Source organism: Pomacea canaliculata, linkage group LG4, assembly GCF_003073045.1.
Source record: "Pomacea canaliculata isolate SZHN2017 linkage group LG4, ASM307304v1, whole genome shotgun sequence".
In the NCBI taxonomy this organism is placed as follows: Eukaryota; Metazoa; Mollusca; class Gastropoda; order Architaenioglossa; family Ampullariidae; genus Pomacea; species Pomacea canaliculata.
The window spans coordinates 6,054,814-6,069,257 of record NC_037593.1 but is presented as its reverse complement, the minus strand read 5'-3'; the positions used below and the strand labels follow the sequence as shown (position 1 = coordinate 6,069,257).

Below are 14,444 nucleotides of genomic sequence, written 5' to 3'. Positions count from 1 at the left end.
GCTGAGGTTTAGTACAGGTGTAACTTTAGAAATGAAAGATGTACCTTCTTGTAGCAGGATATTGTGGATTAGAACTTCCTGCCTGCTGTGTTAGACCATCAAAACTATAAAAAAAATTTATGAATTTAGTAATAAGAATTCATCTTCTTTCTCCTGATTACAATGATTTAAGAGAGCTGGAAAAAGACTCATCTTTTCAAAGTCAGCAAAACAAATGTGTACCACTTTTGCTCATAATGATTATATTTCTTGAAACCAGATCAAAATCAAATTGTATATTATCTTTTCTGTATAATTTATGTGCCTTTTTCAGTCATTTTGTTGTGTGAACATTGTTGTTGCAGCCATTGTCCCAATCCTGCTGGAGGCACTGCAGGAACCCACAAAGAGGACAACAGTGTGTCTGCAGAAGCTGCTGGCCACAAAATTTGTGCATTTCGTAGACGCTCCTTCTCTTGCCCTCATTATGCCAGTTATTCAGCGTGCATTTCAGGATCGTGTTACCGAGACACGTAAAATGGCAGCACAGATCATGGGCAACATGTACTCTTTGACAGATCAGAAGGTAGAAATTGTCTAACTTTTAGGGGAGATCCGGGAAAGGAGAAGTGTTTGTCTCTATTTGTGTGTTTGTCTGCATGCATGAATGTATGTGTGTGAGAGAGAAGAGACAGATCTAACATATTGTTTGTCTGCATGTGCATGTGAGGGAGAGGGAGGAGACAAACTAAGTATTATGCATGTGTCTGCATGTGCGTGAGAAGAGATTTAATATTTTGTTTGTCTACATGTGTGTGAGAGAGAAGAGACAAATCTGAATTTTTGATCTTTTTGCACTTTAAAAACCACATTTTTTTCTAATCTTGAGAGAAATGTTTCACATTGTCTTCCTGTTCTAATTACTTGCTTCCAGTCTAAAACACAAATACCTATGTATGGGCACATATGCATGCGAATGCACACAGAAACATTCAATGCATGTTCAATCACAAAAATGTATATTAGTTTCCCTAAGCATATCCAGAATTTTGAAAGTGCAGATTTTGCTGCCTTATTTTTTCTCTCTCAACAGGATTTGGCGCCTTACCTTCCATCAGTCATCCCTGGTCTAAAGCAATGTCTGCTGGATCCTGTACCAGAGGTACGCAGTGTATCAGCCCGGGCGCTGGGTGCCATGGTTAAAGGCATGGGCGAGGGAACTTTTGATGACCTTCTTCCTTGGCTTATGGAGAAACTAGTATCAGAAAACAGTTCCGTAGACAGATCTGGAGCTGCCCAAGGTGACTACTGATATAGCAGATGTGTATCAAGATGCATAACTGATATGATGATAACATCTTGTTAATCTTGATTAGGCCTGTGGTGTTTCATGTCATAAATGTCATTTCTGTGTTCTGCTTTCTGATCATTTACCATCTGTGACAAAAAGAAAAAGCCCAAATGTTTGCTTTGAAATATTTTACTGCTGCAAAAGTATTACTCATTACGGAAAATGATGTACCTTTTTTCATTATTGATGTCTTTAGCTTACAATAGAATGTTGAATTTGTGAAATTGTCGTATCTCTTAGTTAATAAGATGCTCTGTGAAAGTATCTCTAAATTCATGCAATATTGTGTGCATATGTCTCTAAATTTATGAGATACTATGTGCAGATATCTCTTAATTCATGCAGTGCAGTGTGCATATTCTTAAAACCTTAGACCTGGCTTACATGACACTAAAAATGTTACTGAAAAGTTTCTAACCTCTTGCTACTCTTAGTTCACAGGGTTTAATGCTTTTTCTTTTTGTGCCTACTCTCTGCATCACAGGTCTCAGTGAGGTGATAGGAGGCATGGGACTGGAAAAACTGCAGAAATTGATGGGTGACATCATCACGACCGCCGAACGGGTGGACTTGATGCCACACGTCCGTGACGGCTATATCATGACCTACATTTATTTGCCGGCTGTCTTTGGCACTGACTTTGCTCAGTATGTTGGCCCAATTCTGCCCTCCATTTTACAGGTTTGTTTTCCATTTTCTGCTTTTATTTATTTAAGTGCACATGACTTAAACAACCAAGCAACACTTCTGTCTTTATTTTTACTTTTCTGGTGTTTTATATATTTATTCACTTTATCTTTTTCTTCTTTTTTATTATTTTTTTGTTTTTTTGTTGTTGTTTTTTTACTCGCAATGAGCATTCTTCTGAATGGATACCTGCGCATTACAAATAGACATCATCATCATCATCATCATCATCATTATCATCATCATTAATCCACAAATTACTTTATTATAGCTGCAACAGCGTTAGAGATGGTTTAAAAATTTTCTTTAGGGTGAATGATTTGCATACTTAGTTGTGATCTGTTGAGTTGTTTAATTTGATATATAAAGGAGGAGCTATTTTTTGCTGTTTTTGTCAATGACATTAGTGTTAGTGTATGAGTGTTGTTATGATTAACTGCACCCATTTGCAACATCACTTACACTTGAGCCTGGATAATTTTACAGCTCATCATTCCCATCACACTGACTTCTATTCCACAGCATATTTTCATGGAATTTTACAGCTAATTTGTGTGTGGCTTTTTGTTTTTTGTTTTGTTGTTGTTGTTTGTTTTGTTGTTGTTGTTGTTTTTCAAAGAAAGTTAATTCTCTACATTTTCTCTTATTCTTAGGCTCTTGCGGATGAGAGTGAATTTGTCAGAGATACAGCACTCCGTGCTGGACAGAGAATAATTTCACAGTATGCTGACACAGCCATTGAATTATTGCTGCCAGAACTAGAGCGGGGCTTGTTTGACGACAATTGGCGCATTCGCTTCTCTTCTGTGCAGTTGCTTGGAGATCTGCTGTACAAGGTTTCTGGTAGGTAGTGTGAAATTTGTGGACTGTTCAGCTTATGGATGAATGAAAGGTAAAATCTTGTGTTGTTTTGGCAGGGCAGGTGTTCCAGTTAAAGGGTAACTTAAAGGGTAACTTGATAACAGATGTATTTAATTTGACATCACAGCAACAGTAGAGTTAGAAATGTTTAGCTCTTTGCTGTATGGAATGTGTTTTTGTCACATCAGGCGTCTCAGGTAAAATGAGTACAGAAACAGCAGATGAAGATGACAATTTTGGAACAGAGTCTTCTCATCAGGTAAGTGTATGATCTGCTATATGCTGTGTAAAATATTAAGTGGTAAAATTATATTAAAGCTATGACATAAACAATTCTGTAAAAATCTAGGAGCAAGTTTACAGATAAAAATTGCACAGCATTTCCCCTCATCATCTTATTGTGGTTAGGGTTTGATTATTTTCTAAGCTTTGGGATTTCCTGGCATCACACTCTTGTTATGAAATTTTTGACACAGCAAAAATGGTTAAAATGAAACATAACATTGCTAATGCTTTTTCTTGGTAGGCCATAATGGGAGCTTTAGGTTCTGATCGCCGCAATCGTGTCCTGTCTGGCTTGTACATGGGTCGCTCTGACACAGCGCTGATGGTGCGTCAGTCAGCCCTGCATGTGTGGAAGGTCATAGTACACAACACACCTCGCACTCTGAAGGAAATCCTGCCAACCCTCTTCTCTTTGCTTCTGGGTTGTTTGGCTAGCACCAGTCATGACAAACGCACGGTATGTTCTTTTTTTTTTTTTTTTTTTTTTGATAATCGTGATTTAAGTCTTTGATACAAACTTTATGACAACCAGAAAGAGTGGAAGAAGATGAATTTGTTCTGCTATATATCTTTAAAGTGTCTAAGGATTACATTTATGTGTTTGATTGCAAGTGCTGTGGTATTTGATGGAAGATGGATTTTTTATTGTTAGGTGGCTGCAAGAACCCTAGGAGACATAGTGCGAAAGCTTGGAGAGCGAGTGCTGCCAGAAATCATCCCTATCCTGGAGAAAGGTCTCGACTCAGAAGAGGCTGACCAGCGTCAAGGAGTTTGCATTGGGCTTACAGAAATCATGGGCTCCACAAGTCGTGATCATGTGAGAGCCTGCTACTTTCTAAACTAAACCCAAATTTCACTTTTCAGAGGACAGCATCCTCAGTTTTGCTGACGTGGTATTTTATGCTTTTGTAAAGATTCAAGTAACCTTGTTTTCCTAACTATTAAAGATAGTTATGGAGAGGTGAATGACTTGAGTTCCACACTGTACATCAAATTGTAAATTGTCTAACCCTGACCAATAATTGCTTGCAGGTGATCGTCTTTGCTGACAGCTTGATTCCAACAGTTCGTCGTGCACTGTGTGACCCTCTACCTGAGGTTAGGCAGGTGGCTTCCCATACCTTTGACCATCTGCATTCTAACATTGGACAGAGGGCTCTAGATGAAATCCTTCCTTACCTTCTTGAGCAGCTGGTAAGCAGAAAGGGAGGTTGTTTGGGTTATAGATTATTGGATATATTTCTTTGTCTGTGCTTTTAGTTTAATGTGTATCTCACATGTCTTGGATTTTTTTTTCTACCCCAAAAAAGGTGAATCAAAGTATGTCAGACCGTGCATTAGATGGGCTGAAGCAAGTCATGTCAGTCAAGAGCAAGGTTGTTCTGCCATATCTCGTCCCTCAGGTTCGTAATTCTTTTCCAGGTAACATTGTTTTTGTTTCCTTAGTCTCTTTATTTTCTTTGATTAATTTTTGTATGAAAGTTCACTTCTTTGATAAGGAGAAATGGGATCATGCACAATTTTGTTAAGATATCTACATGTGTGCCTGTGTTTGGAGTAGGTGGATAGGTGGTCATGCATGTGTTTTTTGTGTATGTTTGTGTGGTGTAAGTGTATTCTCATGCATGTGCATTTGTAAGTGCATGTAAGAAAAAAATATGGATAGCAAAGCAGAAAATGTTGATATTTTGTTTGCAGCTGACGGCACCTCCTGTTAACACAAAAGCTTTGTCACTGTTGACATCAGCAGCAGGTGATGCTTTAACTCGCCACCTGGGTAAAATCTTACCAGCCCTCATGTCTTCCCTGAGCCAGAAGATTGGCATGCCAGATGAAGAGCAGGTGAGGGGCACAGTGTAGACTTAACCTTTTGAGGACTCTAAGGGTTGTATGCATACTATCATAGCTATTCTGGCATATTTAGGGGTAAAATGATCTGTGGATTCCAAAAATGTTTATTAGAAACTGATATTCCTCATAGTTTTTGAGATACAGCATGGGACAAAAAGGTCCTTATGGGAAAAGTGTCTTAAACAATGCAAGGTATGGGTTTTATCAATATTTTTATCTGAAAGGTGATCAAACGTTGTAGTGTTGTTATGAAACATCAGAAATGATATTACACTTTGATGTGAACAAAGATCCATCTTTTATACACGTAATGTAATTTATGAATGGTACTTCTCAAAACAGCTAAGTGTTGTTGTGGAGCACAAACGAACACGCATACAGGCCTATACAGAATATCTTGCCATGATATAGCCTTAGTTGCTGGCATGGCATAAAACACCAATAAACAAACTATACAGAATATCACACGGATTGTCAGTCGTGCTTTCAGTTTTGTCCTTTGCACAATGACCTCTTGGGTTTTTCTTCTTTGACCAACTTATGCTCAGGTCATGGGGTTGGTATCTTTTTTGCTGCTTTGAACGGGTCCTGATGGACTATTTCTTTTCCTGTTTGCATAAATTGGAATCATTTGCACTCTTGGTATCATTTTTCTGCACTCAAGCTGTGACATTCCCTTTTACTCAGGATCAAATTCCTGATTCATCTACATAAATACATTGAGCATTGTTCACTGCTATGTCCAACATATGTAATCTTTTTCTCATCCATGAGATCTGTGTTTCCTATAAATTAGTTGTAACAACAATTTCAGGACAAGGCACAGCAGATCTGTTGTCCATCCACCTGACACAGGTAGTATCATATGCTGACAACATATTTCATATCATTGTCTTTCTTGAGATTTTTTTCAGCACATCAACACATAGTTCTGCACAAGTATATTTCCTTTTCTTGTGACTTTATTTGAAGAAATGGTGAATTGTAGAAGTTATAAATGTAAACCTCACAACACCAGTTCTCAAGTGGTTTAGTCAGCATAACAACCACTCCTTTTCCTAGTCCATATTCAGTTTCAGTTTTCTTCCCTGAGTACACGTAGAATTGATACAGGTATCTGGTCTTCGAATCATGCCTGTACAACATCTCGAATTTCTGTTTTATTGGGATTTTTATTTATTGCTTCATTGTGTTGTCCCCTTGAATTTTATCAGTTCATTTTATCAGTTCATCAGCTGATTGTTGTTTGCTTGGGTTTCGTACCTTTTTAAAGCAGCAAATAAAGGGATCTGTTCTCAGAAGCATCTCTTCATTGTTTGCAGAGTGTAAGGCATTACTTAAAACTACTTCAAAGCTATTCTGAGGCATCACATTAGCAACATATGACACCTGCAGATCAGGTTCAGTGGACTAGTAGTCCCTCAAGGATGGAACCACATGATATCCCATTACAAAATTCATTCCCAAGAACACACTGATTTCTTGCGCATCAGTCTGGAAAGTAATCCATTTCTGCTACATGTACTTTGCTCATCAGCAAGAGCTATCAAGTCAGAAAAATCACAGGATTTTTGGAATATCTCAAGGGCATTGGGTTCTTCATTTCAGTCATTGTTGCATCTATTTCTAAAACACAAAGGATAAAGGCGCAGCATAAAAGTTGGTTCTCTTATGGCCCATAGGAACATTTATGTCCCACAGAAAAAGAAAAAAGATAAAAGATAAAATGTGTGTGAGAGAGAAAAATGTTTGCATGAAAAATGTGCCACTTTTCTTATGAGCAAATGGAATTCAAGCAGTATCTCATGCTTTCTGCTTATTGTTATCCTTCAGGAACTTGAGTACTGCAAAAAGGTGGTGCTGTCGGTGCATGATGATATTGGGGTCCGCACCATTATGGAAGACTTGCTCAGCACCATGGCAGCAGCTGGCTCTGGAAATGCAAAGCACATTGCACTGTCCTGGGCAGCTGTGACAATGCTACAGGCTTTCTGTAGTCACACACAGGCAGATTACTCTGAATATCTACCACAACTATTCCGTGGTCTGATCCAGCTTTTTATTCAGACAGATGAACCGCTGCTGGTGGCAGCTTGGTCGTGTCTTGATGCTATCACAAAGGTATGATGCTGGTTATTTTGCAGGTAGTGTAATATTTATTGCCTTACGAGATTTTTGTCGTGAAGGTATGATCAGGCATATTTCCTAATGTGGCTTTTCTGTAACAGAACCAGTGTAATCAGAGCCAACAGTTTGGTTGTACCTTGATTTCACTTAAAGAAGACTTTGATACCATTACTAAGATAGTGCTATTACAAAAGAAAATTTTTGAACTTACATTCTCTAATCTTGTTCACTTTTTTAAAAAAAAGTAGTAACTTTTTTGCCAAGAATAACTGATAGTATTATAAACCTAGTCTTTAGCCATTACAGTCACTATATAACTTAAAAAGAAATGTGTCTGCATTCCTGGTATTTTCTTTCTTGACATTAACTGCAAGTATATCATTTTAAATTCTAATATTTCAAACACCCAAAAAAGGGAGGGATTGGGGAAGAAATTCACTAGTAGGAAGATGAATATCCTTGCGATGGTGGGTATAAATGTCATATTCTGACTTAAGCCAGTCAATTGCAGAAACTGGATGCTAGTGATATGGTATCTCACATTGTCAGCGTACGGCAGGCTGTCAAGTTTGCCCTTTCTGACTTCAAGGGCAAAGAATTACCTGGGTTCAGCATCCCTAAGAAGGTATTTTTGTGCGTATTTCTTGACAGTAAAGACATTTGCTCTGTCAGTTACATTTTAAATTTTTATTACAATAGTACAATTCACGCTCCTGAAGGTATTAAAAAATAGAGTGCCTCTTTATTATTGCTCATGGCTTCAATTGTTATTTTGTTTTAAAGAGTTACTCCATAGTGTGATTGTCTCTTGGAGATGTTTCAATAATTATTATCAACCTAAAAGTTCTACTTTGGGAATGTGTTATTGCAATCATGGGTTCTTTTGTGTAATAATGATTACAAATTATTCACTTGCAGGGCATAGCACCACTTCTTCCCTTGTTTCGAGAAGGTATCCTGAATGGAACACAAGAAATCAAGGAAGCAGCTGCTATCGGATTGGGTGAACTGATTGCTCTGACCAGTGCAGAAGCTCTCAAACCATCTGTGGTCAATATCACAGGCCCACTGATTCGTATCCTTGGTGATCGCTTCACATGGAACGTGAAAGTGGCTGTCCTGGAAACACTGACATTGCTTCTGAGCAAGGTGGGTATGGGACTAACCCCTTAGGACAAAAAAGAGGGATGGCTTGAATAATAAAGCTTTGGTGTCATGTCACTCATATTTTCATAAAACAGCTTTAATAAAGTTTAGGGCATTGATGATTCACTTTGAATGGGCGATTATTCTTTGATAGTCACAACTCTGCTTTTTGCGTCCATAACTTTTTAACATACTCTGTCAGTCGTTAAATTCCAAACAAAAATTGTCAGGTTCAACAGCTTTCAGGTTGATCTGATTGATTATGACATTGTGAGCTATAATTGCATGTCTTGTGTCTTTGTCAGGTTGGCATGATGTTAAAGCCTTTCCTACCCCAGCTGCAGACCACATTTGTCAAAGCCCTGAATGACCCCAACCGGTCTGTGCGACTTATGGCAGCTGCTGCTTTAGGCAAGCTTATCGTAATTCATGTACGCGTGGACCCACTGTTCACTGAGCTGTATACAGGTGTCAAAGCAGCAGATGATGCAAGCATCAAGTGAGTTTATTTAATATTTATCTCTCTGTTGGCTTTAAGTGATTAGTCTTCTAGAATGCAGTAGGTTTGTAATGAAGGCAGCAACAACCCATAATTTTGCACTTTCTAGAAAATGTCAAAGTTTCCACAACAATGCTTAGTAAATGTGCTGCAAATCATGAAACGGCTGTTGGTCTGAACTGGCAATGTTTCTGTTCCAAACATTGTAGAGATACTTTCCTACAAGCTCTTCGGTACTGCATCCAAGGTTCTGGATCCAAGATGGCTGATACTCTAAGGAAGCAAATTCTTCAGACTCTGCAGTCCCTGCTCAGTTTCTCAGAAGACAGCACACGCACAACAGCTGCAGGATGTTTTGGCTCGCTTTGTACAGTCTTACCGGATGCTGAACTGTCTGAAGTCATGATTGACCAGTTATTAGGTATATGTGGCCCAGGTTATGATTAAGCAGGTGTGGTCAGATTGTAAGAACAACATCCCATTAGAACAATGCATACCAATATAGCTACATAAATAAATTCAAATGGATCTTCATTGCTTAGATGCAGTAGATAAGAGCAGTTTCTTCTAGTTGTATAAGATGATAAAAATATAAAAAACATGGTTTGACTGATGGTTGTTTTGTCATGAGTAAATTCTGTGAAAAGCTCCAAATGTTCTATAAAGGTGCACATGTTCTGTTTTCCCTGATTTCTGTTTATTTCATGTTATGGCTATTAATGGAGACTGCCTTCAGCATAACATATTTTTGTTAATGTTGCCTGACAAGATATAGATCCCAGTACTGACTGGACTTTAAGGCATGGCCGCAGCTGTGCCCTAAGTGTTGCTTTAAAGGAGTGCCCACAACGATTATGGACACCTGAACTCAAGAAGACGATTACACACACTGTGACTCAGCTAGCTAATGCAGACAGAGTGAGTCACAAGATTTCTGTATCATATAGATTTTCAGAACAAAATCTGGGGGGAAAAAGTGTCTATTATAAGCTGTCACAAGCTTACTAATGGCTGTTTTTGGACTCTGTGATATCAAAAGCTTAAAGCACCAGTATTTCTGGAGTACAAAGCTTGTGCAGTTGGCATGTAAATGTCAATTAATTAAAGTACAAAAAAGGGACTGTGATATAAAAACCTAGGCCATTAATATGCCCTTTAAAAGTGTATTTTATTACAGATTGGTGAAGGCACAGAAACGTTAAGTATCTAGGTGAAAAGGTCAATTATTGGCATTTTCTAGCATTCATTTGGTATTTTCACCTGTTTCATTTTCAGATTCCTATTTGCCTCAGTGGGGTGAGAAGTGTGGGCTTTCTTCTCAGATACTTGGTGGAACAGGGGGACAACTCCTCAGATATTTCAGAACTGGTTGCAATTCTAGTCAAGGTAATAATTTCTTCAATGGTATATAAATACTTTGCTCTCAAATGTGCATTTTTTTAAACATAGAAAGACTTTTTAAACACACATTTACAAAGTGATAATGTTAACAATCTAATACCTTGTTATTTTCAGAGCCTCAAGTCTGATGCCAACGATGTCAAACAACTGGTAGGACAGATGCTGACCTATGTTGGTGAGGCTGCTTTGCCAGGTGCCAGCAGTGGGAGAGGCACAGGTGATGGGACTGTTTGTATTAGCACCAGTATTCTCCGCATGCTGGTGCCAGCCTTGGTGATGGGAACGAAGGAGAAGAACACCATGGTCCGTGTGGCGTGTGAGACAGCACTGGTGACGCTGCTGCAGCTGAGACAAGGGGACAGTCTGTATCAGGTAAACGGACTGCTGTGGTTGAAAAGATCAGCATCTAGATCTGTCACAACCACTTCTATTGATAGCTGTTATCTCATGTGGTTTGTATGTGTTAGGGGATATATTTGTATATACTGTAATCTGGAGACCACGATAGTTGGAGGCTACAAGTTAGGATGATGGCGGGATTGTCTTTGCGATGCTGTTTAGGGATGTAACAGTTTGTCATCTATTTCAGTCTTGTGATATTTTTGCATTGTTTTTTGTTCTTCATGGTCATAAAGGATGGATTGGTGGGGGTGGGGTGGGGAACAAGACAGCTGACAGGGTTGCCTAGCATTGAGTAGTGTTTGCCATTTTACATTTATTTTGAGAAATTCATTCCAGTGCTAACTTACCAAAGCATGAAGCGGCTAACAGCAGCAGCTGCATACGCACGCTCATTGCTGACTTTCACTGTTTCTTTCATCTAGAACACCATATCAGTTTTGGAATCAGGGATGCAGGACTCCTTGAAGGAAGTTTACACCAAATCTCTGAAGAAACTGGCTTCACAGAATGAGCCTGGCTTCGATAACATTGATGACACCGTCCTGAGATAAACACTTCACTCGTAGCAGATGGGATGACGGTATAGATCCATATCTTCGGATCCCTGACTGGCAGTGGATTTTCAGATTGCTACATGCATGCGACTTGCAAGAAGAAGCATGTTGTAGTAAAGTGTTCTGTGGGAAGGATAACACAAGTAGTGTACAGCCACTGCAAGAGATCTTGCGTGGGTCTCTGACTTTTTTAATGAAGCAAGAGTTTGCTCTTGAGCATCCCTTTCAAGATTTCATAGTGTTGAGTTGAATTGAATTTTTTAAAAAAAAGAAAGCATCTTTTGGCATTTGACTATTTGGAAGAAAAAACCAGCAATGTCTACAAATGTCTTATTGTCTTACCATCAAATGTGCAGTCGTGACAAGTTACTGACTTATGTCATGCGGAGGTGCTTGATATCTAGCTTAATAAAATATGTTATGGGAAAATAATTGCCTTTTTGCGCCATTTATTTCAAGAATTTATCTTTGTAAGTTAAAAGATTCTTTTGCTTCTGGACTAGATTATTCTGATTTATGAAAACTTAAAATTACTTTCATTTTGAAAATGATAAAGTGACTCCCCACATTTTAAAAGTGCTTAAAATCCAGAAGGCGTGTTCTCTCCAATATTTTTTTAATAATGTTTTTTTTTAAATGTCTTGTTCCATTAATTTCAAAATAAAATGTGCCCATTTCTCAACAAGGCTTTAAAAATCATGGCAATGAGAATGCCCCTAAAATGTTGCTCCTTTTGTGATTGCAAAAAAGAATGCCCCCATATTCCTTTTAGTTTTTGAATTACTGAAAGTGACACATCATTAGTTCAAGTTGGGAACTTGGTAAGGCTTGGGTTGCTTGAGTATTTGAAGAGTCTATTCACTGGTTAAATTTGATCCTTAGTTTCAGCAAAAAGTAAAAGGGAAAAAAAAGATGTGAATACTTGTGCAAACCAGTTTTGAGAAGGTCTGCTGTTATTTTTTACTGTCAGTCTTTTAAACACAACATTTAGTAATTATGACGTGCTCCTTGTGAAAGTGGACATGTTATTATCCAGTGGACAGCTTGATATTACTGTGGACGTGATATTTGTTACCTGTGATTTCCTCAGTTTCTTGGTTGTCTGCTCTTTAGGGGGGGGGAAAGCAGGTTTGGAAGGAGTTAATTGTTTTCATCATGATTATCTTTTTTGGGATACAGTTAAGAATTTTAAACATTTGTATCAAAACAGCGCTGTTTTGTGGTGCATTTCTCTTTGTGATTTTATATTTTGTGGGTAGGAACATGCACATGCAATGTATCCTCCCAGCAGCTTTTGGTAGTTTCTGTTAGTAAACCCATTTCTTTCTAAATTTCAAAAAATTGAGGAAGCAGTATATGCTGGATGCACTAGATTTGGGGAACAAAATCCAGTAATTTGTCATCGAGGGTTCAGGTAGTCAGGTACAGACTGGTATGTTCAGAGTGAATGACTGTTCATTATTTTGTGAAAGCTGTGGGGAGTATGAGTCTAGCTGTCTGCTTTTTCTGGTATGTTTTCCTGCGTTTGATTGATAACTGGCCTATTTGCTGATGACTGTATAGAGAATGGCAAATAAATGATACCACACTGTATTTTCTGGAGTTTGATGAAAAGAAAGCTATGGAGAGAGACTGTGTGTATGCAGGTGCACTATGTTAGTACTTTCGCTTGTGCTTTTTCTCTTGCAAAGAAGTCTTGTGTCTTTCTGCTCCTAAGTCCTGGTCGTCTGTGATGTCATATTCCCAGACATAAGCATCTTGCATCTGGCATTGTTGTAATTCTTGTAACAGCATTTTTTCTTTCAATTTTTTAATTGTAATTTTTTTTAATGATTAGACATTTTATTCTTTTTCATAAATTTGAGCTGTCAGAATTGTATCATGTTCTTTGTCTTGTTATAAGTTTTTAAAATAATGGGACATAATTCAACAAGATCCAGCTTCCCATACTTAAGCTAAATTACTCCCCTTCTAGTGCTATCATGCACAAAAGTAGGTCAAAACTTCTGTACCTCTAAGACTCTCATTATCCTTCCCTTCAAAGAGTGGAGTTTTAAAGACTTCAGTCTATTGCACTAAGAGCATATTTTTTTTACTTATATCTATTTTCTGTTCAATAACGAAATTTCAAAAGGTGAAGACAGAAGTGCCTTGTAAAATTTTAAAAAACCTATACCCATTCCAAATACTTAAGACCTCCTGATACCAACCATTTGATTTGCCTTGCTTATGGGTCTGCCCGGTAGTATAGTGGTTAAAACACTCTTTTGTCACCACTGCAGTGAGTGGCTCAGGGTTCAGGTCGTGTCTCAGGATACTATGTCCTGTCCAAAGGCTTGGGTGTTGGAGTTTTCTCCGGTTTTCTACCCCCATAGTGCAAAATGCCGTAAGTTGAAAGCACTTTCCTACTAAACCAACCAGCCTTGCCTACCACTTTCCGGATACATGAATCAAAAGACAACTCGCAATCAAAATTGACTTCCAGATCCTTCTTCACAAGTTAACTGCACACATTTTTATGTGTGCATCTCAAAATTTGTTTTCCAACGTGCATAATGCCACACTTTGATATATTGAAGTATAATTTCGGTTGTTCAACCCACTTGCAATTTATCAACATCACTTTTAATCCTTCTAGCTTTGTTATGCATTGCTTCCTTGAGGAATTCCACTTTTGCTTTATCTGATTTCACAGATCCTACTCTAACATACTGTGTTCTACCTAATAAAAAGCAAATAGCATCATAGCAAATTCCACAAATTCTGTATGTAGCTCATTTGACTAACAATCTCTCATGTGGAACATAAAAGTCCATCTAAAATCTAAGTGTAAGGTATCTGCATCTTCACTCTCATTCAATAATGAAGTTACATCCTCAAGCAGCTGTACATCACACAAGATCTATTTTCCCTGAAACTGTGTGGCATTCTGTTATCTACAAAATTTTTAATTATAGCATCTCTGACTACACTCTCCAAAACTTTATACACAATGCATGTTAAAGTTGCTGGTCTATAATATCCAGGGTCGGACTTCAAGCCTTTCTTGAACAAAATTATTACCTTTGCTGTCTTCCTATCATCTGGTAAATCCCTTGATTCCAATGACTTATTAAACAAACAGCACAGTGGAACAGGAATGAATGAATTCTTTTAAAATTCTTGGGGATGTCAAGTCATGACAGAGATTTGTAAGGATTTCAGTCCTTTAATTTTTTTTCAATGGCTAAAGGTATTCCTCTTATGTCCACCAAGAATGCTCTCCTTGAATGAAAACCTTTCCTTTATAAAAACATTTTCA

General features: G+C 38.0%; 1 protein-coding gene across 1 annotated transcript in view; it reads left to right on the top strand.

The window, feature by feature from the left end:
• The window catches only part of LOC112562164 (eIF-2-alpha kinase activator GCN1-like), a 34,403-nt gene extending 21,667 nt beyond the window's left edge, over window positions 1-12,736 (top strand). Inside the window, exons 34-52 of the mRNA XM_025235227.1 lie at window positions 345-565; window positions 1,073-1,280; window positions 1,815-2,011; window positions 2,671-2,860; window positions 3,067-3,137; window positions 3,405-3,620; window positions 3,816-3,980; window positions 4,196-4,357; window positions 4,474-4,566; window positions 4,862-5,005; window positions 6,848-7,135; window positions 7,653-7,766; window positions 8,060-8,290; window positions 8,593-8,786; window positions 8,996-9,207; window positions 9,556-9,704; window positions 10,062-10,172; window positions 10,302-10,559; window positions 11,012-12,736. Coding sequence (XP_025091012.1) covers window positions 345-565; window positions 1,073-1,280; window positions 1,815-2,011; window positions 2,671-2,860; window positions 3,067-3,137; window positions 3,405-3,620; window positions 3,816-3,980; window positions 4,196-4,357; window positions 4,474-4,566; window positions 4,862-5,005; window positions 6,848-7,135; window positions 7,653-7,766; window positions 8,060-8,290; window positions 8,593-8,786; window positions 8,996-9,207; window positions 9,556-9,704; window positions 10,062-10,172; window positions 10,302-10,559; window positions 11,012-11,140 — 3,353 coding nt within the window. The 3' untranslated portion in view covers window positions 11,141-12,736. The remainder of the gene's footprint in view (window positions 1-344; window positions 566-1,072; window positions 1,281-1,814; window positions 2,012-2,670; window positions 2,861-3,066; window positions 3,138-3,404; window positions 3,621-3,815; window positions 3,981-4,195; window positions 4,358-4,473; window positions 4,567-4,861; window positions 5,006-6,847; window positions 7,136-7,652; window positions 7,767-8,059; window positions 8,291-8,592; window positions 8,787-8,995; window positions 9,208-9,555; window positions 9,705-10,061; window positions 10,173-10,301; window positions 10,560-11,011) is intronic.
• The last annotated feature ends 1,708 nt before the right edge of the window (window positions 12,737-14,444 follow it).